Raw genomic sequence first — 26716 nt, 5'->3', positions numbered from 1 at the left:
GAGGCGTTGGAGTAGAGTAGAGTAGAGATGCTGGCTCTTATTTCCATCCAGAGAGAACCAAAGTTCCAGCAACAACTTGAAAATAACAGTAAACAGTATCACAAAGTATACGAGACGCTTCCATTTTTCTCTTTGTGACTTGGAAAGTGTTTTATATCTGGTAGGAGGGTCACTGATATGCGCAAGTTGCAGCAGTTAAACATATTTTTTTCCAACCCGAGGCAACATCTGCATAGAAAATCACACATGTATATCCGGACAGGATTAAAATGATCAGATGAGCGCTGAGTTTGCCGAAAGACAGTAGGTAATTTGGCCTTTAATTTTGTCAGATGAAGACATTAAAGACAACAACATGGTCGATCTGGACAGTCGTAAAGTCACAGAGGAGGACCTCCGATATAGGAAATTATTCCGTGTGCATTTAATCCCAAATAGGAATAGGGCTTTCGTATGCTGTAGCATTACAATTTCCCTTCACTGGAACTAAGAGGCTCAAACCTGTTCCAGCATGACGATGCCCCTGTGCACAAAGTGAGCTCCATGAAGACATGGTGTGTGAAGGTTGGAGTGGAAGAACTCGAGTGTCCTGCACAGAGCCCTGAACCTTAACCCCACTGAACACCTTTGGGATGAACTGGAACACCGACTGAACCCCAGACCTCCTCACCCAACATCAGTACCTGACCTCACTAATGCTCTCAGCCACAGTTTAAAATCTAGTGGAAAGCCTTCCCAGAAGGTTTATAAATCTGGAATGAGATGTTCAACAAACACACATAAGTGTTATGATCAAGTGTCCACAAACCTTTGGCCATATAGTGTACACTATATACAGTATACACAACACAGCATTGTGTACTACTTCAGCAGCTTTACTGCTGGTGTGAAAGGGTTAAGGAAGCAGGCGTGCTCAAAATGATCCCCCTCTACGTCACGGCTTTGCGCTGTTCTGATTGGCTGAGAAGCTGTACACAGACAGTCAGCTGAAACTCTGAAAGCGCTGTCTTCATTTGTCCACGTAACGCTGCTAATGCTAACGCTAACGCTAAGTTCCTCACTTTAACTGCCTCGTTGTGGCATTGTGACATTGTAATTTACAACCTAAAACCGTGTGGAAGAGCAGGACTCCGGGATATTGGTGGCAACTTCTGTAACTCGTCACTTCCGGAGACGCGTAACAATGTTGCTCTGCACTTTTAGCTGATAATGAAGAGGCTGAAAGCTGCACTGTTCTGTCTGAGCCTCGTGTTACTGTGTTCCCGGTGAGCAAAACAAGAATTTATCTCATTATATTATACAATATTAATGTAGCAGAGCTTCAGGGAAGCTGGTACAGGGAAACTACTTCTCTCTGACACCTGCTAGCACTAGTATTGTTATTAGCATGTGACCTAATGGTGTAGCTAGTGAGACTGTAGCTGTGTGTTAACCCTTCATGTTTATTAGCTACACCAGTCTATTTTATTTCAATATCATCTTTCAGTTTTGTTACTTTAGGCAGGATAACTCTCTAATTAGTTGGCTAGAAAGCTTTCTACATTTGGCTCTTGATATTTTACTCATTTTGGTATTTATGTTCTTAGTTAATTTTTATCACACACAAACACTGTTGTGCTGTAAAACACAGAGGCAGCTGATATCATATGGTTAAATATTTAGCAGAAAGTGTAAAGGTGTGTACCTTGTGTCTATTTATATATCACTTTTTTTAAACAATATACAGTACAGTGTTACAAAGCAGATTTACAGAATGCTGATTTAGATCAACAAGCAAGAGGTGAAGAGCGGCGAGGAAAAACTCCCTGAGACGACAAGAGGAAGAAAGCCTGAGAGACTCAAAAGGAAACCCGTGCTCGTCTTTTATACATCATTACAGTATACATGTGTGGAAGAGTAAAGACAAACCGTACTGAGTGTGTTTACAGGATGTTCAGTATGAGTACGTTGGGAGTAAGTGTCCTGGGATGAGAGACAGGACAGTGTTTATGATCACAGCAGCAGCTCTTAGGTACAAATCTACACTATCCAGGTGAGAATAAACACTGATGCCAGGGCGAGACTGGGTTTTGGGAAGTGCAGATGTTTATAGCGTCCGTGTAGGACCATGGACGGTCTACGTTTATTTGCTGTTTAATCAGGTACATGTACTGTTTTAGGTATATAATTGCTGAGTCACTTTATTTAAGAGTGAGCCATATGTAATGAATAAAACTGGGTGTTATAGGAAAATAATTATCAAAGACAGACTTACTGTTTTTGCTCTAAAGATGATGATTTTTCTTCTAACAACACGTCCAGAAGTTTTTATTCATCTTACACCACAGCAGTTTGTCAGAGATTAAAATTTTTATTAATGAAAAAACCAACACGTGATAAATTTTATCCATTTTTACTTTTACATAATTATACATTTAATGTTGTGGAACAACAGTGAAACAGGTTTGTTTCTGTTATCAATTACGCCAAAGCAGCTATAAACAGTCGTTCCCTCACCAGCCTCTCTTTATTCTGTCTCGAAATTAATAAGACAAAAAAAAAAACGCAGCTTGTCATGATACAGAGAAACTTTTTTTTAATCCTGAAGATAGTTACAGCTTTATCTCTGACTGTTACAACGCTGAAGACTCCTTCCATAAATGTTAAAAAAATAAACATCTCCTTACAGAAGACTTCACCATATCAATGATAATATGTTTTTCTTTGTTAAATAATAGCGTTTGCCAGACAAGTCCCTGCGAATTAGCTGTTACTATAGAAACGATAATGTATTAGTAGGAGCGTATTAATATACCTGTGATTTGTAGCTGCACTATTGATGGAGCTGCTGTTACAGAAAATTAATCAACATCTTCTGATCAATCAGCATTGGGCATTTAACAGTGCTGTGGTATAAAGTAAAAATATCATATTGTGAATACTTGAATACGTCTTGAGGATAGACAGTAAGATTTTTTTTTTTTTTACTGAGGCTAAAACAAGGACAAGTAAAGTCATTGGTACAAAAATAAGTTTTAACATAATTTCTACTGTAATAATGGAGTTATAAAGCTCACAGGATGATGTCAGTATGTCTCTACCAATGTCATATAGTTATGATTATTTTACTGAGCTATACATGTATCTCTTATATCTTACTGATGGAGTATAAAGACATCGTTTCACCCACAAGAGTTCTGCTGAGAGCAAACCATTATCTTATCTGAACGTGTTCATTTATTGCTAGTCAGAAGGTCATACTGTACATTTTCTCACTGCTGTATCATACTCATTTCTCCCTGTGCTCATTTCCCATGTCCTGACATGCCTTGCATATTCAGTGACTAAACTTATTAGCCCCCCGTGCATCGAGCAGCTCTCTATTCCATTTCCTTTACAGTTATATGTTACTCCTAATCTATTAGATTTCACATAATTGACCTGCAAGAATTCGTTTCTCTCGTATTTCTGAACTTACGTATTAATTTGATCAGATATTACATAGTTTATGGCACAGGCCAACATGACAAGGGTCAGTGTGTAGCACACACGTGTTTGAGTAAAGCTTCATGTGACGACAACTTGGACTTCACGCCTGTCTTACACAACAGCCTTAAAACAACTGTTTGTGGAAAAGCAGGTGATTTTTGACAGCAGCTGCATTCATCTGGGTGGAATGTAGATTATGTGCAGCTTCGGGATTTAGCTCTGTGTGTGTGTGTGTGTTGGGGAGAGTAATTTAGACTGCCCAGCTGTGGCACACGTTGTCTCAGGTTCTGCTTGAGGCTGTAATGTCTTTACTGAATGCTAGTGCTTGCCTGGCTGCACGCTGCATGACTGAAACAGTCGTCCAGAATAAAGTTATTGATTATGAGAAAGCAGTGCGACGTGTTTAAAACTCGTTGTGTCTGATGGAATTCTGCTCATTTGCATATATTATGGCAATAAGGAGCCCAAAATATCTTCCATATACTGTATGTCCTACAGTATGTGTGTTAGGGATCACATTTTTATGTTCCGCAAAATCTTGTAACCTGATCAGTGTGTGTTAGGAGGTGGGGGATGTAGCCACAATTTTATATCAAGACATTAGCCACATTTTGGAGCATGAGGGTCTTGAAACTTAAAAAAGGTATCTTACGCAAAGGGTTCATTTATATTAGATCGTTTATATTTAAATTAGTGTTTATTTATTTATGTGTTTATTCATTTACATATTAGTGTTTATTTATTTGTGTGTTTATTTAGGGATTAGTTTTTATGTTTATTGATTTATATTTTTCGTTAATTTATTTATTCATGTATTTGTGTGTGACTGTTTGTTTAGGGATTCATGTTTATTGGATGTTAATGTATGTTTTTTCATTAATATTCAATATTTGTTTGTTTCTTTGTGTAGTGATTAGTGTTTATTCATTCATCAATGTTTTAGTGTTTTTTATTTATTTAGGAATTTGTTTTCATAAATGTATTAGTGTTTACTTATTTATATATCTGTTTATTTAAATATTAGTGGTTATTCACTCATTCATGCATTAGCGTTTATTTAGGGATTAGTGTTTTCGTTCATTCATGCATTAGTGTTTGATTATTCATCTATACATTCATGTTTTTATTTAGGGATTAGTGCTCATTCATTCATTCATTCATTCATGTCTGCATTAGTGCTTATTCATTTATGTGTTTATTTATTTAAGAATTACTGTTAATTTGTCTGTGACTGAAAAATGCTTCACATGCTGACGTGCTTCGTAACTGTGAGTGCTATAGTGACTCGTAGTGATTATGTCTACTAATCTGAAGTGTAGAAGCAGTGTGTTTTCCTCATCTGGTCTGAAACAAGTAACACTTTAAGGCAAATATATCTGTTACCGTTGTAGTTGTGCTCAACCGTGATGCTTCGAATGATACTGAAAAAAACACTAGTGGTTTTAAATGAGTGTCTCTGCAAAACGAGAGTGTGATCTAGCATTATAGCTAAAATAAACATTACGGCTTGTTCACAGGCATCCTGTTCATCATGGCCACTGCTCAGAGCAGAATCAGCTCGACCTACAGAATCAGCCGCAGACCGCATCGGACGTCCCCAATCACCAGGACGAGTCCGAGGAGAACAGAGCAAATGACAAGGTACACTCTTGTCCTAAAATAGTAGGTTTAATCATGTTCAGCTTTTAGATTTACACCAGTTTATTTTAAAACGTTATGAAGCTTAAAGCCACAGTTAATTGCAACTCTCCTTCTGGTTTTAACATTAATCTCTGTCTGGGAAGCTAATATCTATATCTCTACCCCTGTACTTAAATCATGATTTTATTTTTTGTTGGCTGGCTCATTGTGATTATATAGATTGGTATTTGGGGCATACAGTATTAATTTGACATTTTTCTATTTAAAACTGATCATCTTTTTCAGCAGTTGCATAAAATGAGTTAACATGGAGTGTGACGTATAAGCTCAGCTTGTGATCTCATAAAAATAGACTTAATTGCTTAAAACAAATCCTGGTCCAACATGCAAATTATTAGAGCAGGGCTAGAGCTTGCCTTTGAGTAAATTTTTACTGGCCCTTTCATTGTTTTTGTTTGCCAAATAATTAAAGGAAATCAGATTTTTTTTTTTTTTTTACACCTTAAGGGCTTTCCACAAGCGAAGACTACAATCTTTTGTCTTCCATTCACTGTCAATAACAGGGAGGTAGGTAAAGCCACCCGGGTGGAGCAGCAGGTGGTGCAGCAAACGAGCATGATCCCAAGAGACTTTTGCTTGTGTCTCCAAGACAGAGTTATCATCAGCTGTGGCCAACATTAAGTGCATTGCTAGCAAACGTGGTTTCTGTAGAAGCAGAAAATTAGCATATAATACTATTAATCTTTCACAGGTAATTATTAAATCACCATTAATTATGTAACGCAGCTCTCCAACAACTTCTATATGATAGTAGGATGTAACAAACTCGGCCTGTAATATGTAAAATAGTGAAAATTTATATTTATGCATGTTGACTATGGAAATGTCTTTGAGTCTTGATAGAGCACATGAGTGCAAAGCATCCTTATGTTTCATGACATAGTTGTTATACAGTTAGTTTCACAATTACTTCTTTGCACTTACAAAGCTAATTAAAATAGCCCTGCTCAAAGGACATATTCTACTTTACAATCAGAGGTAAAGCTGTAATATACACATACTTACAGCTTTACCTCTTACTGTTACAAAGCACTGACACTGGAGACTCCTTCCATAAATGTTGAATAATAAACATCTCTCTTTGCAGAAAACCTCACAGTAACAAATAAAGATTTTAGATGGAGCATCTACACTATCTGTACAGATCTCTGTGTGAGTTATATGATCATTGCCCTGACGTGTTAATGCTGTCATGTGGTTGTTAAACAGGATCTCGTAGAGGACTCTCCTGCAGTTTACCCTGTAGGACATGAAACACAGACAGACACAACAGACGAGCCACAGACTCAGGAAACCACACTGCAAGACAATGAAAAGACAACTGATAAGGTACTCCCATACTCTGTTTTACATTTACATACTTTTTGTAAATGTAAATATGATAATGTTGTAGTTTTCCTGTAACAAAATGTTTCTTGTTTCAGCTTTTCTGCATGCCATTGCTATAATTAATGCCTTCTCTTTCATTGCAAGCAGACCTACTCACTGTTCATCCTGAATTATGTTAATAAATCTGATCTTCTTCAGGATTTTCAGGTGGACGAGGTCCCAGCGGAGGCGACGATACTCGAGCATGATCCAGAGTCTTCCATTACCCCTGATGATGATGCTGGCTCTCAGAACTCACATGTCTCCCCTCTTCCTGCTGCATCTGTAACTGAGAGTGAGACTGTTCATGTCTCTGAGGAGCTGTCCCCCAGTGCTACTGTCTCACCCGGACCAAGTGCATGCAGGTCAGAGGCTTGTAAAACAGTGCATAACGTTACTATGTAGTACCAAGAACATCTTTCTTGTCTGATTATATTTTAGGGACTGAGCTTTTATCATCTGTTCTTTCACCTGAGAAGGATCTGACAGTCAGAAGACCAAATTTCACACCTTTTTTAGATTGTAGAACATTTATTGTAATATTCAATGTTCATTTATTTTCAGTAAGTGCTTTTTCCCTGGTGAGGGTCCCGGTGGATGCATAGGCTATCCCAGGCATACCATGCATTTACTTTTATAGCATTTGGCAGACACATTTATCCAGAGCTACTTACATTTATGTCATTTATACAACCTAATGGCCCAGCAATGGCAGCTTGGCAGTACTGGGATTTGAACTCTCAACCTCCTGATCTGTAGCCCAACATGGATGTGGGGAAAACATACAACTCTCCACACAGACAGTAACCCGAGCTCAGGATCAAACTGGGGATCCTGCAGCTGTGAGGTGTGTTTGGTGACGTATCTCCTCTTATTTCAGCAGATTCATTAAAATAGCTGCTGAGAAGCGAAACACTGTTCTTCATGGTGCCCTGAGTTCTGCGGGTAAAAAAAAAATCTATTGAGGACGACTAACATTCAGCCAATCAGGAGGAGGCATCTCTACACGTTTGTCAGTTACAGTATATTGTCAGTCAATTCAGAAAGCTCCGCCTCCTATACCAGCTTTCAGGTGTTTTAGCCTAAGCACCACATGCATTTGTTTTGGAGGTGTGTACATGGAGGGAAGATTGAAGGGAGGGGCTGTATTTGTTTAGAATTTATGTGAACACCTTTGAATCCAGAAATCTGTCCATTGAGTTGGCTGTTTCAGATTTAATCAACCTGACATGATAACTTTAATGCAAAAACAGATTCCCTAAATTTTAAGTCCTCCTCAGTTGTCTAACAAAAAGAGTTGAAAAAATTTTGTTTGGAAGGGCACCACTTACACACATTTACCCACATAACAGTATACAAACTTGTGGATTAGACCTGTGAGTTAACTTCTAAGTGACACTTCTGAGTTTTGCCTCATGTTCATTGTGCTTTCTTTCTCTTCAGTGACGGTGATGACTCCTGCTCTTCCTCTCCTGTCAGTCCTGTCTCCCCCACCGCTGCCTGTGATGCAGGAGAAAACCCTTCATTTGATTCAGACCTCAACAGGTGCGTCAGACGCCTTACATCAAGCATAACTCATTACCTCATTACCCAGTTCGCCATGAGCTGAACTGTAGCAGGAAAAACCCCAAAATGTGCAGTGTTCTGAGCCACCACAGTGAGATTTTGCAGGTTTACGCAGGTCTTGTGAAATAGCAGTGGGTTGCTCCATCTGTCTGTGATTGGTTTAATGGTGATTAACCCAAGTCATGACACGTGGGCTTGTAAATTATATTACATAATATATCCTCACCATTTAATCCTCACTCTGGGCCTCATTAATCATTTAGTAAAAGTGTAATGTGTGTAATTGTTCTCACAGGCTAAACCAAACAAACATATCCCGCGAGATTTACCAAAGGTTTGCTGATTTTCTTCGTACTTGCATTAATATTTTGATAGAGGCCAATCAGCTGTAAAATTCCCAGTGCAGCTGATTTGCATTTAGTGATGCTCATAAAAGGCAAAGCTTACAGGGAGCTGAAAATGAACAAAATGATGATTATACAGTGAAAGAGTGTCTCCTAAACCTTCTCTAAATTTTCTAGTAATGCAGCTCAGCCACTGCAGCACATCAATTACCACAGACTCACAATAATTCTTACTCCTTTTACAGGGTGCCACTACTATCTGAATGTATAAATTACACAAGCTCAGGAACATAGGATGTGTATGTTTTTCCAAACTAACTGGATTTTCATGAATACTACAACTCTTGTGGAAATTCTCTCATAAATGATTTACGAATAAATTCATTCATAAATGAGGTCTATTGTAAACATGTTTTAATAAGCAGCTCAGGCAAAATGCTAATGTTAAAACTGGAATCTATTCTCTACCACATACAGTAGCACTATGTAATGTAAAGAAAGTAGTTGACTCATTTAAATAGATATTTTGTTTACAGTATTTGTTTAACCAGGCCCTTGTTTTCATTTCTCTCCATGTATTATAATAGTCTTCCCATGGTTTTGGAGAACAGCAGCACATCTGCAAAAGGAAAGAGTGCGAAGGCAAGTTTAGGCCGGGCGAGTCAGGGAACCAATGCCTCCAGCATGCTGAAAGAACAGGTAAGTGTTACGAGGAACATGAGAAATTCTACCTAGATACAGAGGTTTACCCCAAAAATGCTTAGATTGCATAACACACTAGACAGAGTAAAACACATTAACAGAACGTAACATAAAAGCCACGCTACAAGATCATCCCAGCTTGCTTTCTTGTAAACATTTTTAGTCAAACTATCCCCATTATTCCTTCTACAGGTAGAAGCACGATAATAATAAAATATGTTCCCATTTTTTTCAGGTAAATTTTTGCAATTGGCTGTGACTGTTATTGAACACACTTTGAATCCATCACCACAAACTAAACGTTGGTTTATAATGTCAGTCCTGCCATTTTCAGTGCAGTGTGGGTAAACAGGCCATCTCTATTGCAATATTCAACAGAGCGTTCCAGTATCAACAGAAACAGATCCAGCTCTTCCCAGCAAAGACGCAGAAGACATTCCTACTTTTGATGAGTGGAAGAAGATAATGATGGAGGTGGAGAATGAAAAAAGTAAGACACTGTGCTCAGTTAACAGTGAGCGTACCTGCTTTATCATGGATTTGCTGCACGTTACTGATAAGATTATCTGATCTATTTCCTAGAAGTTTGCTCTTTTGATGATGTGTAGAGCTCATTACTAAGTATGCTGATGTTTTGTGTTTTATCTCGACTCCACAAGGTCAAACCACGCACACGTCCTTTCAAGGGGGCTCTAGTGCTGTTAAGAAAGTGCAGAAAACCACAAACTATGCCTCTGTGGAATGTGGCGCTAAGATCCTGGCTTCTAATCCTGAAGCAAAGGTACCTAAACCAGCTTAGGGTTTTTTTGTGTTGTTTTGAACTGAAAAGCAATGACATAAAATAACTTGGAGCAACTTTGAGCAATTTGGGCAATAACTGTGAGCAGCTACACACAGATTAAAGGGGTAAAATATGTGAGCAGTAAAACACAGCACGAGCATGCTGTTATAGGAAAATAATCAACAAATAGGTAGTGTGATGAGGCTGATTTACTATGGCTGCCCAAAGGTGATTATTTTCATATAATAACAAGTGTATTATTCCCCTTGTACCACAGCAGCTGCCAACAGTTAGAATTTTTAATTTATTAATGAATGCACATTGAACATCTTGTCCATTTAAAGTTGCAATTAATGTTGTGAAACAAAGGAACAAAGTTAGCTCCTGGTGTCACGTACATTATAGCAGTTGTACCCTCCCCTCACCAGCCTCTCTTTTTCTCTCTCTTCACGTTAACAAGACAAAAAAATGTTTGTGTTGGAAAACAGGTTACAAAGTGCTGACGCTGGAGACTCCTTCCATCAAAGCTACAGTTGTTCCTTTAGCGAGGCCATTAATATAAGCCTGTTATTTGCCTTTCAGCTGGCACTACTTTCCAAGTTGTTGTTAAAGAAAATTAATCCAGACCTTCTGGCCAATCATAATCAAGGTTATACATGGTAGACATTACTAAACAGCACAGTTTCTCTTCAGCACAGCAATCTCTTATCTCAGCAATGCATTTTGGAAATTCTCGAGCCAGGATGATACTTATTGACCTTTTTAATCAATTTTTTTTTTAGAGCACTTCGGCCATCCTGATGGAGAATGTAGATGTTTACATGCTGAACCCCTGCAGCAATAAGATATGGTAAGCCAAGCCCAAAATTCACTGTTTGTGCTGCTTATGAAGAACACTGTATATAAGTATTAGGACCACATTCATCCAATTATTATAGGTGTAAATCTCAGAAACCGTTCTTTTAAAGTAAAAAAAAAAAAAAAAAAAAAAAAAATCAGTTAGGTGACTCATTTTATTGTTCTCAGTAACAGGTTATTAGATAATAAAGTTTATAATACAGGTTAAAGACAAACACTGAGCATACTTACAACTTATCCCTCACTCTGATATTTCTTCCTGTTTTCTTTTTCTCCTCCTCCTCTCTCCATCACACCTCTTCCTCACCCAACAATCATATCCGCCTTTTCTTCAAGTTCACCCATTCTGTTCCTCTGTGTGCACCTCCAGGTTTGTCATTGAATTGTGTCAGCCCATTCAGGTGAAGCAGCTGGACATTGCCAATTTTGAGCTCTTCTCCTCGACCCCCAAAGACTTTCTAGTCTCAATCAGTGACAGGTCAGAGCATGAGAATGTTTGGTTTGTTAGATGTGTGTGACATGCTGAGATTTTTTTTTTTGCTTAGTTCTTGCTAGTCATGCCTCTGACCTTTGGGGTACGAAGTCATATATATGTTTCTTGACATTTTTTTGACACAGCAGTCATTTTTAATTTTCCATATTGTCACTTGTAATCATCATTATCACCCATGCATGCAGTTTGTATAAGAGTGTTCTGGTCTAGATATAGTACAGCAATGGAATAGCTACAGGAAGAACAAGTGTGAAGCAAAATACTCCAAATATCCCTGCTTTCAGCATTTGTGTGGTGTTGTGGGCAATTCCCATTAAGTGCTAAGTATTTTTTCACCTTACTCATTAATATATCATAATGCCTTTGCCTGTTTGATTCTGATTGGTCAGAAGGTGTTGATTAATTTTCTACAGCAGCAGCTTTGACAGTAGTGCAGCTGCAAGTCACAGGTTTATGTTAATGCACTCGTTCTAAAACATTATCTTTTCTATAGAAACAGCGTACACAGGCAGTTACATAGCAAATGTTCCAGATAAATGGAACTTTTTCGTGAGGAGACGTTTATTTAGCATTTATGGAAGCAGTCTCCAGTTTTTCTGACACAAGTCAGGAAAGTCTTCAGGATAGAGGAGGTTACATTTTGTAGTTTCTTGGTAATGAGACAAGTTGTGTGTTTTTTTTTTTTGTCTTATTAGCTTCAAAAGAGAGAAAAAAGTGAGGCTGGTGAGGAAATGCGTGCTAACAAAATTTCAAAACCAATTATGAGCCTTTTCTGTGGTAGTAAGTCTGGACTTTAGTAGAATTGATAAAGCCCTGTAGATAAGTGGAGAAAATACTCCTTGCTGACTTCCAGGCTTATGCATGTACACTGCTAAATTGTGATGTCTGAAGTTTTTCATTGTTACTTAACAACAGTCAGTGTCCCAGCAACATTAAGAAATTGGACTTACTGCTTACTGAGGACAATGCTGGTAGGACTGGTAAATGGTATAGGTGGTGGTGTTGAGATTTCTCAGTGAAGAGAGAAAATATAGAGGCATTGAAGCTAAATGTAAGGCTGTATTTCAGTTAGCTAGTATACAGTGTGTCAACCCAGATGTTTTTAAGCCTAACTGTAGTACTAAGTTTGTTTTGTTTGTCAAGAAATCCACAATCTTTCCACTTGGTTATTACTAATCGTTTATACCGGTGCATCCATTACACATTAACAAATCTTTTCTTTGTTAATTTAGGTATACAATTCTTGCATTGCTGTATAATTACGGTTCACCTTAAATGTATTGTGGGAATGGGTGCAAATAAACATTCTGGTTTGTCCACAGATATCCAACCAACAAATGGGCCAAGCTTGGGACCTTTCATGCCCGGGACGAGCGCACGGTCCAGAGTTTTCCACTGGACGAGCATTTATATGCAAAATATGTCAAGGTATGTGAGGAAGATCCACTTGTTCTCTGTGCTAAAGCAAGTCAAATCCCAGGACTGCCAGAGAACCATTAAGCAAAAGGTTCTTATGGCTCAGCTGTGTGCTTGATTTGTATCCTGTTTCAGTCCTATCTGGATAAAAATAATTGTGAAAATGAATGAATGAGTCGTGTATAAATTTTGCCCATTGCTTGTCTGAAAGTTAATACAGTAATGTTTTGCGTGAAGGCCTTTAAGGACTGGTTCTGCTTGTTGACTTTTTCTATTCCAGAGTATGCAGTGAGAATTTTTGCTGCTGCTGTCACCATTGCTTTCTTTCTTTTTGTTTGTCTTATGTTTTTTTCTGTCTGTCTCTTGTTTTATTGATTTCTTGTTTTTCTGTAATGAAAAAAATTCTGATTCTAAAGAACCAGTTCAGATTTATCATGAATTGTGAGCAAACTATTTTCTCAACTTTTTCTGTCTTTTTCCTGTAATTCTGTGTTTTCTCTTCTGCGTCAGATGTTCACCAAGTACATTAAGGTTAGCTCCCTCTTTTACTCAGATGTGCTTGAATGACTGGGTGAAGAAATTAATGGTGCTCTGTACTACAGTGTTGTCAGTCACAGTGGAACCTCAGTGGATTATTGATTGCACCACACCTTCAGATTAGAGCACGTCTAGACACTTCTAGCAGAGGATTATGTGCAGAATTTATTTTCCAGATGAGGTTCTAAACTTGTGCAGCTCAGTGCTAGGTGGTGTGGGTCAAAATAATCTCGAGCATTTAAACTTACATGCTGTTGAGACAACCTATGTGAATATTAATTAAATTATGACCCCTTTTATTGTAGTATATGTAAAATAACACCAATAAGGGGCTAACTACATATCCATTGTCCAGGCAAACGTCTCAATCTACTTCTACACACAAACTCAGTAGCAACATCTGCTGATGGCTTTGCTTCAGAGGCCCAGTAGAAAACCTGTCTTTGTGTGTTGTTTGGATGTGTGAGCTGGGAGGGCTTGTGTTTAAACATAACCCAGCTAATTTCTTCATGTTCTAGGCAAGGTTAAAGTGTGTGCTCTTTTCAGTTAACTCCAACTAACAAACCTGAATGCTACACTTGCTCTCACTTGCTTTGTGTTATTAGATTCACATATAAAGATGTCTGAGATGTCTGGTTAAGTCAATGTACTACATGGTGAATGGTATTTGATTTTTTATTATTTTTTTTTATTTTCCACTGTCTTCTTTTGATTATCCGAGTCAGATGATCATCATTCTAACAGGCTTGTTGCAATGCACATTCATCACAGTGCCTGAGAGAAATTTCCCATAATATAACATTTTAACCAACTAATCTCCATATCAGCTTTACCAATTTTGATCTTATTTAGTAATATGAACGTGAAAAGTCTATTTTTTTTCCTTCAAAGTGCTATAATGCTTCTTTTTGTTGTTACATTTCCGTCTGACTGTAGGTGGAGCTGTTGTCACACTTTGGGTCTGAGCACTTCTGTCCTCTCAGCCTGCTCAGGTAAACAAAATACGAGCCTTTCTCTAAAATGTTATCATGTATATCTTACCCTGAAGCTTTAAAGTCTCTGCGTATCGCTTTTTTGTGTATTAAGAGTTTTTGGCACAAGCATGATGGAGGAGTACGAGCTGAATTCTGAGCCCTCTGAGAGACTCAACTTTCAGGATGAGGACGATGGTGAGAATCGGCTTTTGAAATAGTCAGGAGACCATTTCTGTCTATATCTTATATTTCCACTGGTCTTTTGTAGTAATGCTGTCTTGCGATTTTCATTCTGCTCTTAAACCTGCAGATTATCCTCCTGGATATGTTCCATCCGATGACAAATCTTCAAAAAATCTGATTGGGTCTGCCAAGGGTGAGTTCCAGTGTATTATTTCATTCATTTATTTATTCACTTATCTTCAGTAAGCACTTTATCCTGGTCATGGTCGTGGAGAGCACTGGGCAAGAGGCGAGAATACACCCTGAATGGGACAGCATCCATTGCAGTGCACCACACACCCACATTCACACCTAGCAGCATATTTTTGGGAGGTGGGGAAAAACCCACATGGACAAGGGGAGAACATGTGAGAATCCACACAGACAGTAACACAAGTTCAGGATTGAAAATTAACTGCTGCCCTATCGTGCTGCCCCGTAGTATTTCAGCTTTTTTTAACTAAGGGTTTTAGCAGAAAACCTAATATATTATGTCTAATTTAATCTATGATGAGGTTAATACACATGAGGTATGTTAGGTTTTAGCCACGAAAGAATGTCTACTATGAACCATTGTAGGCATTTTGACATGATTGCTAGAGCTATTAAGCACTGAATTGTCATGTATTCATTTACAGATGCTATTCTTAACATGGTGAACAATATTGCTGCTAATGTGTTGGGTGGAAATCCAGAAGATGGAGCTCAGAGTGGAGGTAATTCTTTACACACACACACACAATCCTGCAGCTACAGATGCTTGAACAACGATATACACCAGGGCTTTTCCGGTTTTACCTGCAAAGGGCTGGTGTGGCTGCAGGTTTTATTCCAGCCAAATAATAGTATAAGCACAAGTACAATGAAATTAGGGTTGCATCTCCCGTTTGTTTACAGAAAGGGGTACAACAGACTAACAGACAGCATAGTACCTACTGTCATGCATTTCTTCATGGAAACTGAGAATATGTTTGGCAAAAGTGTAAAGTATGAGCTGTACCCGTTAGTATTTTGAAGACCAATCTCCGTTAGTTAAACCAGGGGTTTTCAACCTGTGGGAAGATTCCGTGGGACACACTTAAGTGAATTAAGAAGATTGACCCAGCTGTGAATGTAAAGCTGTCATTGCTAGCAAATCTTTTGTTATGCACTAGGGGACGATCTGACTAGTCCCCCCAGCAAGACTATTGAGCTAATCAGGCAACCTTTACATACCCTCATTGGCTGCGATGGTAACAAGAGATTTGGTAGTGGTTGAGTGTTCGAGCAGTAAATAACAACAAAAAAAAAAACAAAATGGACTGGTGGCTTGCAAAAATTAAGAATACCAGTGATGGTGAAACTGTTGAACCAACTGACAAAAAACAAGTAGAATCCCCAACTGAGACCGTACGTCTTCACCCCAGTGATGGCGATGAGCCCTCCACGCAGAAGAGGATAGCTGAAAAAACAAAACGCCAGTACATCAGAACGACGGAAGTATGATGAACAGTGCATAAAATACATCACACTAAATAGCAAACCATGTCCGCAGTGTGTTGTATGTTCTGAGGTGCTTGCAAATGAGAGTTTGAAACCTGTGAAACAGATAAGACACTTGCAAACCAAACACCAAAGATAAGCCACTTAATTTTTTTCACCGTAAAGAATCAGGCTTAACCAACCAAAAACAAACGATGGGAGGAAACTCAGAATTTGAGTTTTGAGAACATGGGCTCCAGACTTCAGGCAGTCATTGACTGCAAAGGATTTTCATCCATGTATTAAAATTATGGTTATATTTACAATTATGTGACTTTGTCCAAATACCTTTGAGCCCCTGAAAATGGAGGTACTTTGCTTAAAATGGCTGTAATTCCTGAATGGTAAATGCCATATTTTTGTGGAACCTCTTAAAATAAAGCTGAAAGTCTACACTTCGATCACGTCTTGATTGTTTTATTTCAAATCCATTGTGGTGATGTATAAAGGCAAAATCACAAAAACTCTGCCATTGTCTAAATACTTCCAGACCTGACTGTATGTTATGCGCACTATATGCATACTAAGTATTATGTCAAGGGTGTTATCATGTATTACTTTGGATGTTGTGGGGTGGGTGGTGCAAGTGAAATTAGACAAATGGAGGGGGAGCGCAGGTCCTTAAAGATTGAAAACCCCTGAATTAAACAAGTGGAATCAAGTGTGCCCCCAGCTTGGTTGGAATAAAAAACCCTGCAACCACACTGGCCCATTGCAGATAAGATTTAAAACTTTAAATGTACAGGTTGCACATTGAACAAACAATCTGAGAAGGAATTGGTAATTAGTCGGCTTAATTTTTACACTGTCTTCAACAGGCAATTATTCCTCCCTGCATTTAAATTTGACGGACACATCAGGAACTCCAGTTCAGACAGTCTCCCCAACCTCATCCAAGATTACGTAAGTACTTGAAAAGAATTGTTCAAAACATTTCATAATTCACAGAAAATTCGAGTTACTAGTGAAAATATTGGACACAAAATAACCAGATTTTATAACCAATAGAACTACCCAAAGTTGCATTGCTTACTGGATTGTTTAGTACATGACTGAATGTAGCTATTTGCTAATGAGAACAAAAGACCAGGTACAGTTAACAGTATGCAAGAGATGGTCTCATGCTCTTCAGTTTTTGCCAGGTTTCATTTGTTGTTGAGACTTATGTTTGGAGTAAACTATTCCTTTATTTTTGTTTTCTTGTATAATTCAGAATGGAGAGTTTGGAAGCAGACCAGGATGAATTGAAAAAGGTCACCGAGACCCCGTCAGTGACACAGCATAGAGATGCAGATCCGACAGCTCCTTTACCCACCGCCTCACTCTCAGAGACTGCAACACTGTTAGCTCCAGATCCTGTAGGGACCACACCAAACACAGAAGATCAGATTGTTACGTTGCTACCTGAGGATGAGTCGGTTGAACCAGGCAAGTCCTCCCGCTCTATACCAGAGGAGGCAGAGAAGGAGACAGCGAAGGCTCCAGAGGATCAGCAGTACTCAGGAGTGAAGGAATGTTGGGAGCACACTCCTGACTCTTGTTCTTGTGCTCTTTCACTTAGAGAGTACCTCCTGCAGAGCTGCGTTCCCTTTCCAGCTCGTCAGAGGAAGAAGACAAAAAAGAAATCTCAAGAATCACATTCTCAACCCAGCACTCTACACAAAAGAGAAACCTCAGTCCCAGTCGCAATCTCATCATCCCTGATGCAAATGCTCCACACCTGGACTGTCGAAACAACCTCTTCAATGGAAGCTTCTGTTGTGGTTGTTCCATCTTTTCCTGAAAGTGAACATGGGCCTGAAGCTGCTTCTCTGGATCTTGCACCAAGTCTTACTTCAGCCCTGGTAACACTTACATACCCTGACAACGTTGCCTCTAGAGCCACTCATGTTGTGGATTTTCTGGACCCTTCGGCTGTTGAGAGTTCTGATTTGAAGCTTAAAGAGAAGAGCAGAGATAAACCAGTGGAGAGCAAAAATACTCCCATTCTCACCTGTAACCTGGAACTGACATCCATACCAGTTTTAACCACCGAAAGTGATGAGATGGATCATGTCCAGATGTCTCTATCTGCAGTAGAGAAATCTACCACTGAAAAGAACACCTTGACACCTAGTATGATGACCAGCACCATGGATCAGGCAACATTTACCCCTCTGTCAACGTCCACAGATCAGTCTTTTGTCCAACCAACCATAAGCAAGAGTGCAACTCCTGATGTAACAACGACAGCTGCTCCTGTAACAGAACATTTAGAGGTGGCTTCAGTTGTCACAGAACCTAAAAGTGAGGAGCTGGTAGAAGAAGCTGTCTTTGGAGGCAACAGTGGCAACATTCAATCAGGAACATATAGTAATGGCCAGTCAGGGCAGCCATCTTCCTCTGACTTCTATGCTGAAATCCCTAGCTCCACTGAGGCACCGATCCATGGCTCCAACCAGAAGGAGTCAGTCTTCATGAGGCTAAACAACCGGATCAAAGCCCTGGAGGTGAACATGTCACTGAGCGGCCGTTACCTGGAACAGCTCAGTCAGAGGTGATTACTGGTCTTACTGGCCATTCTTACAGTGATATCAATAACAAACTATATTATCATCATTTATTATTAGATATTTTCTACCCAGGTCACAACTAGAGCTTGGGCCTGCTCATGAGCTGAAAGAGATGTATTTGAGCAAGGAAATTCCAGATATGGAGGACAACGGCTGGTCTCCTTCCGTTTGATTTTAACCACACTCGTTTTTTTTTTTTGGTTGGTTTGTCCTTTTCTCAGATATCGAAAACAGATGGAGGAGATGCAGAAGGCTTTCAACAAAACTATCATTAAACTCCAGAACACTTCAAGGATGGCTGAAGAACAGGTCAGCAAAATTAATAACTTTATCTTGCTGCTCTTTTGCTCTATAATGTATCTAATGGAGGTAGGTTACGAAATAGGATATAAGGAATAAAACATTAGGGGGCAGGTTGTTACAGGAGCATTATCAATGATGGGGTGGTATGATGTATGGAGTTACCATACAAAGTTGATTATTTTCCTTTGACCGCATGTCACAAAGTATTTTATTCCTTATTATTTATACCACAGCAGTCAGTTGTTTCAACACCAAAATGCGGATGGTCTGGAACCAAGACGTGATGCATTTTAAGATTACTGTTGAGCCTGAGCTGGACTGAATTTTGCACTCTGAATCAGTTGTCCTAGGAAGAAACAACAATTTATGAGTTACAACATGCTAAACAGAAGCTACATTACTAATGCTAATGCTAACAAAACTGCCATAGAGCACCTACATAATTACTGACAGGCAAAAGCAATAACATGTTTCATCTTATATATAATAATTTGTGATATTTTTCCAGCAAAATAGTGGACCGGGTCTTAAAAAGGTTCAATGCTACAACCCGAATCTGCAACCTGGTTTTCATCAGACACTGACTGATCATCAGCCATGTTAAAGGTTCAGTGGGCTTGACTGGGAAGCCAGGACAGCATGTTATTAATCTGATCTTTTCTTGTCCCCCTGTAGGATCAGAAACAGACCGAGTCTATACAGGTACTGCAGAGGCAGCTGGAGAATGTGACTCAGCTCGTTCTTAACCTGTCAGTGCAAGTGAGCCAGCTACAGAGAGAGGTATCGACCCACTGCCCTTACCAAAACTACTGTATATGTCAATGTGTTTGAACAGTATAGGTTACATTTTATGTTGGTCAGTAAACTATTGCTGTGTGAATGCTGCTGTGTTGTGCAGGTCTCTGACAGGCACAGCTACCTGCTGCTGTCTGTGGTCCTCGGCTTGCTCATCTGCATCGTCATCTGTGTTAATTACTGTCGCATGTCAGCTGAGAATCTCTCGACAGAACCTGGCACATCCATACCAGACTCCTACAGCTACTGCTGCCCAGACAGGTGAGCCTCGGTACTCGCACAGATTTACTAAAATGTTTAAATGTGTTTTACTGGAGCTGGCTTTGATTTTTGTCTAATCCAGACATCCTGTTGATTTTCAGAGATTCCCCTGGTTATGAGGATGTGAACCCAAAGCGAAGAGCATCCTATCCATTTTCACAATCATCATTGCAAATCGCAACTACTGAAGGTAGAACTGCGATACATTTTCAAGCATGATAGCATTACCAATGCCAAGAAGGTTTTGATAGCTGACTAAATTGGCATACATCATTAAATTACTTTAATTAAGTTTCTGGGTAATCAAAAGATGGGACTGGGCGGCACACTGCCCAGTGTATTTATGATTTTTCCTCTTCTGTGAAAAAGAACATTTCTGAATACTGACTTCACTAATAGAGTATTTTTTTTTTTGACAAACCCTTATTAGCAAGAACCATTTCAGGAACAGAGTATAGATGCAATTTTATGTCTGTTAGATGTGTTGAGAGGAGTAGAAGTAAGAAAAGATTGTTATGAATCAGATTTTGTCCTGACACTAGGCCACATTGCTAGAAATCTTGTCATTTATTTCCTCGACTTGATCATGCAATTGGTCATTCCTTCTTTACATGTTCATGTCAGTAACATTTCATGTTTTTTCAGGTCCAAGTGAAGCATATAATGTAGAAACTCGGAGGAATTCAACTGGGAGTAAAAAGGTATTAAGGCTTTTTTTCCCATTCCTAATTAATTAGGACTCAAATACAATCAACTGCATAAACCTTATACATCAGGCTAATTATTTATGTCCTGTTGCAAGTTCTTTGTACCACATTGATGGATGAAAAAAATTTTCAGATGAACAAATGCTCTGTCTCTCTCCTTCCAGAAAAAGCGTTGTAAAATGAAATCCGGCAGAAAGCCACAGACGATAACTCCCACACTACTCTCCACCCTATCAGTCCCCAATGGAGGATTGCAGTGTAACCACCACCGTCCTCACAATCTGGACTTAAAGCTGCCTCCTTGTAGCCCAGGCCCTCCTCCTTTCTCCTTTAGAGAATCTTCATCAGAGGGAAGCTCTGAAGACTCCTCCCAATCAGACGAGCCTTCGTTCTGCGGTATCGCCTCCTGCAGCCGCCTCTGTGATTCTCTGCCTGCTCCAAAGAACCGCTCAAAAAAGAGGAGCCGCTTGAAAAAGAGGAGCACGGTACTCAAGCAGCTTCTTCAGCCTGTGGAGTGTAACGGCCCGCCGGTCGCGCCTAAATTCACCCTGCATGGCTTAATCACAGGCTCCACAGAGCTGAGCACGAACAGGCCAGGAGTCCCATTGCTTCCTAGAAAGAACAATTTTGACTGACAGTGCTAATGATGCTGATATCTGTAGCCACTGCTGATTGGTAGCTACTAGGTAGGCGAAACTGGTAGCTTTAATATGTGGTAACCTGTGGTAATATGGTTATTCTGTGGATGTAGGAAATATGCCCACAGGGTTGTGGACACTGGGACAATCATCGATCATCATCTGCCTAGCAGAGAAGAATCAGTCGAAGTCAAAATCACGACTAAAACATGATTTAAAATGTCCTAATACACTGCTGTTTTAAGACGGAAAAAATCATTTGCAAAGATTTTAAATTGGTAAGGCTTACTTATGCTTACTGTGGGTTTTTAAGAGTTTTAGAGTTTAAATTTTGGTGTGACTCAGTCAGAAGCATATTATTTCATCATTAATTGCAAAATGTTGCTATTTTTTTTTATATAAAAAAAAAAACGAATCAGAAACTATGTTTTTACTCTGAGTCATTGCTTATTATTCTTTTTGCAATTGTTAGTTGGAGTTCTGACCGGACGGTCGTGAGTTCAAATCCCAGCACTGCCAAGCTGCCACTGCTGGGAATTTGAGCAAGGCCCTTAACCCTCATCTGCTCAAATGAATAAAATGAGATGAATGTAAGTCGCTCTGAATAAGGGCATCTGCCAAATGCCATAAAAAAATGTCTGGGCTGTATTAAACTGTGGAACACAGGAAAGAAACAGACTTCCCATTCCTGAGCACAGCCATCAAACAAGAATAGGGACACTAAAACTAACTACAGTGAATTAAAGTGAATTTTCAGAAAAAAAATCACTAATTCTCGAAAAATAAAACCAGTATAATAATTGTAGTGTATTTCACTTTCCATAAAGGGATGACTGTGGAATGAATGTCATTACATACCACTCAAGTGCAACAGAAAATTCATAAATCACTTCTGTACAAGAAATGGAAGACTGGAAATGATGCTGGAGGTAAAGCAGGTAATGCACATTCAGTCATAGACTAGTAAATATAATGTACCTATAGCCAAATCACAGCCGTAATGAGATGGAGAACAGCAGCACTCATGTTTGTGTGATATTGCTTAAATATACTGTAGCTGCACTATGCCATGGACATTAATATTGAGTTGGTCCTACTTTGCTGTTATAATAAGCTCCACTCTTCTGGAAGGCTTTCCACTAGATTTTGGAGCGTGGCTGTGGGGATTTGTGTTCATTCAGCCACAAGAGCATTAGTGAGGTCAGGCACTGATGTTGGGACGAGGAGGCTTGGGGTGCAGTCGGTGTTCAGTGGGGTTGAGGTCAGGGCTCTGTGCAGGACACTCGAGTTCTTGCACTCCAACCTTCACACACCATGTCTTCATGGAGCTCGTTTTGTGCACAGGGGCATTGTCATGCTGGAACAGGTCTGGACCTCTTAGTTCCAGTGAAGGGAAATTGTAATGCTACAGAATACAAAGGCCCTATTTTTATGTGTGCTTCCAGCTTTGCGGCAACAGTTTCAGGAAGACCCACACCTGGGAGTTACAGTCAGGTGTCCACATACTTTTGGCCATATAGCGTTAAGCAGTCTTTTTGCATAATGACAATGATAATGCAAAAGATCATTACGAAGATATTGCTTTACTTCCTGTTGCCTATAGCTCTCCCCTAAGTCAACAACATGAGAAAGGCAATGTTTTCTCAGTTTGTGCAGAAGCATGCCAGGTCAAGCAGATCAAAGTAAAAAGTGTGCTGATAGAGGATAATAAAAGGTGTGGTTTGTCTCACTTTTGCTACAACTGGACCATGGAGCAATGGAAGGTGGCCTGGTCTGATGAATCACATTTTCTTTTACAACATGTGGATGGCCGGGTGCGTGTACATCACATACCTGGGGAAGAGATGGCACCGGGATGCACTATGGGAAGAAGGAAAGCCGGCAGAGGCAGTGTGATGCTCTGGGCAATGTTCTGCTGTCCTGCTATTCATGTGGATGCTATTTTGACACACACCACCTACCTAAACATTGTTGCAGACCAAGTGCACCCCTTTATGGCAACGGTATTCCCTAATGGCAGTGGCCTCTTTCAGCAGGATAATGCTCCCTGCCACACTACAAAAATTGTTCAGGAATGGTTTGAGGAACATGACAAAGGGTTGAAGGGTGTTGACTTGGCCTCCAAATTCCCCAGATCTCAATCCGATTGAGCATCTGTGGGATGTGCTGGACAAACAAGAAGTTCGATACACTGAGGCCTCACCTCGCAACTTACAGGACTTAAAGGATCTGCTGCTAACGTCTTGGTGCCATATATATATATATATATATATATATATATATATATATACAGTCAGGTCCATATATATTGGGATAGTGACACAGTTTTGGTAATTTTGCCTCTGTACACCACCACAGTGGATTTGAAATGAAGCAGTCAAGATGTGACTGAAGCGTAGACTTTCAGCTTTAATTCAACGGCTTCAAGAAAAATATTGCATTAACTGTTTAGGAATTACAGCCATTTTTTACAGAGTTTCTCCATTTTCACAGGCTCAAAAGTAATGGGACAATTGACTGATAAGCAGTTTCATGGCCAGCTGTGGCCTGTTTCCTCCTTATATCATGATAAATTAAGGAGATAAAAGGTCTGGAGCTGATTCCAAGTGTTGAATTTGCATTTGGTAGCTGTTCATGGGAACTCTCAATATGCCGTCCAAAGAGGTGTTGATGCAAGTGAAGGAGGCCATCATTAGGTTGAAAAACAAAACAGACCTATCAGAGAGATAGCAGAAACTTTAGGAGGGCCAAATCAACAATTTGGTACATTCTTAAAAAGAAGGAATGCACTGGCGAGCTCAGCAACACCAAAAGGCCTGGGAGACCACAGAAAACAACTAAAGTGAATGATGACAGAATTCTTTTCTTATTGAAGAACAACCCCTTCACAACATCTAGCCAAGTCAGGAACACTCTGGAGGAGGTAGGCCTATCATTGTCAAAGTCTACAATCAAGAGCCACCTTCATGAATGTAAATACAGACGGTTTACCTCAAGATGCAAACCGCTGGTAACACTCAAGAACACAAAAGCCAGATTAGACTTTGCTAAAAAACCTCTAAAAAAAAAAAAAGCCTGACCAGTTCTGATGCAAGATTAACTTGTACCAGAATGATGGGAAGAGAAAAGTATGGAGAAGGAAAGGAAGGGCTCATGATCCAAAGCATACCACATCATCCGTCAAACATGTGGAGGCAGTGTTATGGCATGGGCATGTTTGGCTGCCAATGGAACTGGGTCACTGGGGTTTATTGATGATGTGACTGCTGACAGAAGTAGCAGGATGAATTCTGAAGTGTACAGAGCTATACTTTCTGCTCAGATTCAGTCAAATGCTGCAAAACTGATAGGACAGCGCTTCACAGTACAGACGGATAACAACCCAAAACATACTGTGAAAGCAGCCCAAGAGCTTGGAAATTAAATGTTCTTAAATGGCCGAGTCAGTCACCTGACCTCAACCCAACTGAGCTGCTTTTCACTTACTGAAGACAAATCTGAAGGCAGAAAGACCCACAAACAAGCAGCAACTGAAGATGGCTGCAGTAAAGACCTGGCAAATCATCTCAAGGGAGGAAACTCAGCATTTGGTGATGTCCATGGGGTCCAGACTTCAGGTAGTCATTGACTGCAAAGGATTTACCTCCAAGTAATAAAAATAATCCTAATATTTATGATTATATTAGTTTGTCCCATTACTTTTGAGCCTGTGAAAATGGAGGAACTCTGTAAAAAATGTCTGTAATTCCTAAAGGGTTAATGCAATATTTTTGTTAAACCCCTTGAATTAAAGCTGAAAGTCTACGCTTCAGTCACATCTTGACTGCTTCGTTTCAAATCCACTGTGGTGGTGTACAGAGGCAAAATTACCAAAACTGTGTCACTGTCCCAATATTTATGGACCTGACTGTATATATATAACACACACACATATATATAAAGCAGTCCTATTGCATAAAGATAATGCAAAACATAATTACCAAGAAAATCCTCTACTTTCTGTTGCCTATTTTTGTCTTCTAATTTACAAAAATCATAAAAGTTCTTAGGTAACAGAATGCAGTTTTAACCTTTATTGCATGAATTGTGGCTGGATTTAACTACAGTATTTTCGGCACACTTTCGGTTAACTGTAAGTTGAATGTTTTCGTAAGACTTACTCAGTCATTTTCATTGGCTGATCTCTCATGATGTCATACATATTTAGTCAGCTGAGTTATTGTTTTATCACCAGTCTTTATTTGTTTCTTTCTTGGGCATCCTTGAAACCCAAGTATGTTAAATTTACATTTTCACTAATAGCCAGATAGTTTACACTAAAATACAGATCTTCAGTGTGAAGTGTCATATCTACACTTAAATAATGCAAAAGTATTATAATGTGAAGCTTTTCAAGTAATTCTATAATTCCAGGTTAAAACTATCAAGAGTAAATAAGCTATATAAAAAGGAAACAAAAGTAAATGTTATTGTTGTTGTTTAAATGTAATGTTTTTTCAGTAAAATACAGTTTTACAGTTTCGCTACAGTTTCTAAGTGTTTTTAGTATAGCAATAAAGACAGCAAAGTTAATCTCATCTTGCCAGACTTTGACAGTAAAGCTTGCAACTCCAAAAGAAAGCATAGTCTAGCAACAGGAGGAAATGCCTAAATTTATCAAAACAAACAGCAAACAAAAAATAGCAAGAGAAAACTGTGGACATTGCAGCAAAATAAATAAATGGAGCTCATTTGGTACAAAAATATATGTAAGCAGTGTCAACTGTAAGGCAGATTTTTGTCCCACAATTGTTTGTAAACAATAGACAAGCTACATTTTCTTCTTATTGAGCATTTTGTTCTCAACATTTCATAGTACCCTGACATTTTTAGTGTTTATGGGGAAGATAAGCAGCAAATCCAGATTATTAGGTTTAAAACAAGCAATAATGGGCTATGTTGGTATGCAAATGGCAGATGACAGACCTAGGCTACACAATATAGCCTACACAAAATATTCAAAATATTTTGAAGTATTCCTAGATATCATGAACACACTGCACAAGGCAAGCAGCATAAATACAATTCAAGCCAAAAAGTGTACACATGAACCACATATAGGGCATTGGGTGTGAGGCTTTAGTTCTCTGAGTGAGACATGAGTGCACCACTATGCAGCAGATAAGAATTTATAGTCTATACAAAACATGTGTGTTCATGGTGCTGAAAAATAAAACACACCCAAAAAAAAAAAAAAAGCCCAGGACTTTAGCATGACAGCATATTCTTCTCTTCTGAGGCATTATGGAAAAAACACACATTAAAACTACCCATTTTAGAGAAGATTTAGCCTGCTCTCATGAGTGTGTGAGTTACAAACCACATCCATGACATGTTTCACATGCATTTTCACTAATAGTCTGGTAAAGACAAAAATGCTAATGTAGTCAAACCCATACTCAAGCAATGCAAAAGTACTTTAATGGTAGGGATTTATGCAAGTTATTCTATAATTTCAGGCAAAAAAACA

The 26716-nt window shown here is 39.2% G+C and overlaps 1 protein-coding gene across 2 annotated transcripts; it reads left to right on the top strand.

Annotated features, from left to right (window-relative positions):
• The first annotated feature begins 965 nt into the window (after positions 1-965).
• On the top strand, positions 966-22645 carry LOC113547258 (SUN domain-containing ossification factor). 2 transcript variants are annotated; one of them, XM_026947505.3, is made up of 24 exons: positions 966-1265; positions 4986-5109; positions 6379-6498; positions 6697-6902; positions 7981-8082; positions 9035-9146; positions 9528-9639; positions 9809-9930; positions 10713-10780; positions 11159-11266; positions 12604-12709; positions 13208-13228; positions 14171-14226; positions 14321-14403; positions 14519-14584; positions 15069-15146; positions 16770-16854; positions 17165-18487; positions 18725-18812; positions 19482-19586; positions 19705-19862; positions 19964-20052; positions 20508-20563; positions 20734-22645. In XM_026947505.3, exons 1-24 carry the CDS (start codon positions 1210-1212, stop codon positions 21202-21204), a joined length of 3915 nt encoding a protein of 1304 aa, XP_026803306.3. In that variant the 5' UTR covers positions 966-1209; the 3' UTR covers positions 21205-22645. The 2 variants fall into 2 exon arrangements, with proteins under 2 accessions (XP_026803306.3, XP_026803307.3); XM_026947506.3 differs by lacking the exon at positions 13208-13228 and having other exon boundaries at positions 20734-22018.
• The last annotated feature ends 4071 nt before the right edge of the window (positions 22646-26716 follow it).

Source organism: Pangasianodon hypophthalmus, chromosome 4 (genome assembly GCF_027358585.1).
Source record: "Pangasianodon hypophthalmus isolate fPanHyp1 chromosome 4, fPanHyp1.pri, whole genome shotgun sequence".
Lineage (NCBI taxonomy): Eukaryota > Metazoa > Chordata > Actinopteri > Siluriformes > Pangasiidae > Pangasianodon > Pangasianodon hypophthalmus.
This window is presented reverse-complemented; position numbering and strand designations above follow the sequence as displayed.